Source organism: Bidens hawaiensis, unplaced genomic scaffold (assembly GCF_021521415.1).
Source record: "Bidens hawaiensis isolate Kalapana, Puna unplaced genomic scaffold, B.hawaiensis_p1.1 tig00011949_1, whole genome shotgun sequence".
Taxonomy (NCBI): Eukaryota; Viridiplantae; Streptophyta; class Magnoliopsida; order Asterales; family Asteraceae; genus Bidens; species Bidens hawaiensis.
The window spans coordinates 419,922-424,459 of record NW_027491957.1 but is presented as its reverse complement, the minus strand read 5'-3'; the positions used below and the strand labels follow the sequence as shown (position 1 = coordinate 424,459).

The 4,538-nt window shown below is 36.6% G+C and overlaps 1 protein-coding gene across 1 annotated transcript; it reads right to left on the bottom strand.

Annotated features, from left to right (window-relative positions):
* Positions 1-687: 687 nt before the first annotated feature.
* Positions 688-4,263, bottom strand: LOC143539571 (putative carbohydrate esterase At4g34215). The gene is made up of 2 exons (XM_077032854.1): positions 3,536-4,263; positions 688-946 (listed from the first exon to the last, which is right to left on the bottom strand). The coding sequence occupies exons 1-2, from the start codon at positions 4,127-4,129 to the stop codon at positions 746-748; spliced, it is 795 nt and encodes a 264-aa protein (XP_076888969.1). The 5' UTR covers positions 4,130-4,263; the 3' UTR covers positions 688-745.
* Positions 4,264-4,538: the final 275 nt, after the last annotated feature.

The window sequence follows — 4,538 nt, the reverse complement described above, 5'->3', positions numbered from 1 at the left end:
TTTGAAAGTAGAGTTGATGCGTAAGATGCCCGTTTTCTCCTCCCAAAACGGTCCACTACATACGGTAATTACAAGGGGAAAACTAAACCATTTTACTTAACAAGTCAAGCCACTGGTAATTTTATGGATAGCGGCTTAATTTTACTAATAGAAAGTTAGCAAGTCAAGCTGTTAAAATAAAAAAGTACAGATGAATATTAAATTGCTAGGTCTATTTACCGAAATTTATTTCACTTATTTAGCACATTTGTAACTCTATGAATCGAAATTGTCACCTCTGAATTAGTTGCAGCAATATTGAACACATGAAGGAGCTAAAGCATCCCAAATAAACATTGTAATAAGCTAATTTCATCATATTTTCTCGTGTCAGTATCCAAAACAAAATAATATTTTCTTATGAAGAGGGCTTCAATTCAAAATTTGTTGTAGACTCCCAAAAGATTGAGTTGCACCTGGGTTCAAGTCCAGAAATGTAGGGGTGATCATGGTTCGGTTACGGGTTACGACCGAACCTCTAAGTTGATCGGTTTTGAATATAACTATTTGGTTAATTCAACTATTGGAAAAGACAGTTCGGTTGATATGGTTAACATGTAACTATTTAGAAAACTTTTGATATGGCTCACAATTTTTTCACTACACAATAAAAAATTAACAAAAGTTTTCTAAATATATCATATTATAAAGAAACCAATGTGTATAATAAAAATGATGATAATATTCACAATTAATTATTTAAGGACTAACTAGCACAATGAGATTGAAGCATGGCATGAGCCAACATCTTCCCAACCTGAACTTGGGCATTGGTGCTGAGGTGAAGCCCATCTGGTTGCAGTAAGAGTCCCTTTGCATCCACTGTCATTACAATAGGAAGGTTGATTGCCTGTTGAGCCTTTCTAACCGTTTCTACATAAGGGCCTTCACCAGAGGCCAAAGCAACCTGTAATTTTAAACAAAAACGTGAAAAAACAGAACATATAATATATACACACGCGATATGGTGCCAAACATATTCAGAGAATACTTGTCCCGTTATAAAATGTATGTATACAAAACAAGCTTTTGAGTAAGAAACCGCAATAATCTGTTAATCACATAAACACGTGTATCGGAGTATGTTTTAAGCCAAGGTGGGTTATGCATATGTTTCTCTTTCTTGCTACATCTAACAATACCATGTAGAAATGTATATTGATTCGCTAATTAGAGTTGTTTTGTACTGAATTAATGCACATAATGACATAAATACGTGTGTGTAGATACATATTACTAGAAAACTGATCGACGGAAAAAATCACCGGCGGATAGCTCTGACTGTCTAACACCCCAATGAAAATTTAAACTATAAGCTTATAGTAAAATTCTCAAAGAAATAAATTCAAAGTATACTTAAAAAAATTTTCAGCTGATAATCAATGTAAAAATGGTCAAAATACGAATAAGGTCCAAAAAAGCCAGCATGGCTTTATGTTAGGGAATATCTAGCGGTGGTCTATCAGAAATTGTGAAGATAAGCTTATCGGTAATTCTTCGGCAACCACAGTTTATGATCCTTCGGTAACCCAAATTGTTGATATATATGGATAAATTCTTTAACTACGCTTCTTTTCCCTCGTAGACCTTCACCAAAAGACTACTGACATATGCATCGTTCACCAACGGGCCACCCAGTAGCAGATCTATGCAGGGTCCAGGTAATGCCTAGAATGCCTCTTGATCTTTTTTTTTTTTTTGATCAAGTACAATTTTATGCATCGTATAACCCAATACTATAAAATATGTCAATTTCATTTGACAAAACATTTTCTTGATATAAAAAAAATGGGATACCCCTAGATTCTTCTTCTAAATCTGCCACTGACCACTGGTGAAAACGTCCATTGTTGAAGGTCATCTGATTTGTAGTGATTCGGACATCAAATAGAGAGTCAAGTTAAACTAAAAATCTACAACTATATAAATACATGTCTTACTAAATCTGATAAACACTACGTATAAATAGGGCTGTAGACAAGTCGAGCCGACGCGAGTTCGAGCTTGACCTTGAAATTAAACGAGGTAGCCCGGCACAACTCAAGCATGAGCTTGAAGTTAAACGAGCTTAAGATCAGGTGGGTGCAAACAAGCTTAAGATCGAGCTAGCTTGGTTACAGAAATGAGCCACAACTTAGCTCAGGTTAGGGGTGCAAACGAGCCGAGCTACTCGAGATCGGCTCGTTAAAAAGCTCGATCGAGCCGAGCATAATCAAGCCCGAGCTCGAGCCTAAAAGTAAGCTCGTTTAATAAACGAGCCCGAGCTACACTTATCGAGCTCAAGCCGGCTCGCGAGCTTAAACGAGCTTGCCATTTATACAATTATTTTAAAATATATATTTAATAATCATTAATTAATATATATATATATAATGTTATGAAAAAATTAAATATATATAACCATAGGCGTAGCTTACTTGGGCTAGGGGTGGCCCCGGCCCCCTCCGTTTATTTTTTCGCTCGGTGGTGTGAATTTACCCTTTTCCGGCCGAAAATTTTTATACATAGTGTAAATTTACCCGTTTCCGACCGAAATTTTGAGCCCGGCCCCTCTGTGTTTATGCTCGGTAGTGTATATTTATCCTTTTTTAGCCGAAAATTTTTATGCATAGTGTAAATTTACCCGTTTTCGACCGAAATTATAAGCTTGCCCCCTCTAGTTTATGATTTTTTTTAATACATATTGAGTCTGGCCCCCTCGACGTGTATTTCCAAGCTTCGCCACTAAATATAACTAAATAATATATATTAATTTATACATAAAATAGTATAATAGAAAAAAAATATATATAAATAATTATAATTATATAAAAACTAATTGATATATAGTAAATGAGCCGAGCTCAAGCTTTGAACATAGAGCTCGGAATGAGCCGAACTCGAGCCTAGTGTAGCTCGAACTCGGCTCGTTTGCACCCTTAGCTCAGGTTGTTTGAAATCAAAATTTTTTAGCTAGATTTATACGAGCTTTTATCAAGCGAGCTACTAGTTGAGCTACGAGTCGCGAGTTTTTTAAACAGGCGTATGTATAAATGTATAAGTATGTATACTATTATCAGTTATCACAAATCTATATTTAAACTCGGTTCAGTAATTAACACCCATTGTATATATTCTAATTCAGATATTTATGCATTCCCTTTAGACAAGATATTTATGCATTCATTTGGCTTTTCATTAATAAATAATAATAACCTATGACAGAAACAAGACACCTACGAAACTCGTGGTCCGTGGACCCTTCATCCACTGCGTGCGAATCGTGCTACCATGTGTTATCTTTAATCATTTGCCGTTAAACTTACAACTTTAACCAACACTTTAAAAATTATTATAAAATCCTCGTTTTAAGTTAAACTAACCGTTACCCACTTGATTATTAACCCAAGTTAACCTTAGCCGTTGACCAACTAGATACATTGACCGACCAAACCAGTGACCAACAACCAATTGATTCGTAGAACATTAACATTATGAAATCTGCAAAATTTGGTACCTGGATTACCGGCAGCAAAGGGGACTTCAAATCACTTCTCAAATCAATAAACAATTTATGCAATCTCTCTTGATACAATTCCGCATCACTTATGTTCAACGTATCCCTCTCCCCTTGAAACCACAACACCGCCCGAATCGCCCCGCCCCCTTTGACCGCGGCCCCCGCCCGCCTCGTCAACAATTCATAAAGCCTCCCCCCACGGGACCACTCTTCAATCCCACTCCCACCAATCGCACAAGGCACCAGCCCGATCACCGGATACCGCCTCAATGCCGCATTCGCAAACGCCATCCCGGGTCCCACCCCACAAGTCTTGTTAATATCAATATCCACATGAAGTGGTTCATGCGCATCCACCCATCTAAGATCACCTCCCAACCGAAATATCTTGCCCGGACTCGGCTTAACTTCGGGCGGGATTATTCCGTCCCAGTATCGGTCGATCACGCCGCCTCGTCCCGCCATGTTGCTTTGACCGGCTAGTATGAAAACATCTTTGATAAGATGGGTTGAACTAGAAGAATTGGTTAAGGTAGGTGGTTTCACATGACTGGACCAATATTCGTATGTTATGATGAATAAAAAGAGCATGGTTAGCTTAAGGCCATTAAGACTAAAGAATGGAAATTTGGAGAAAGAAGATTAATTGTGGGTGTGAATAATCTTGTATTATATTTCAAAAGGCAACTTCAAGTATTGTGGTTGAAGCCAAGATGTGATTGTTTAGTTGGCAATATATCGGAATTCTAGTACAACACGAAATTAATTAATGAATGACCGGTCCCCTTGTGAAATCAATAAAGATGGTTGTTTGTTTTAATGTTTATAAAAATCATATTATATCCAAGGCTTTTACAGTTGATAAAAAGTAATTGTTTTAATTAAGAAATTAACAAATATATAAAAGGGACCTTTCATGTGTTATATTACCAAAGAAATCGTATATTTAATACGAAAATTAAATCCCATTTATTTGAGATATTTATTACAATAATCAAGA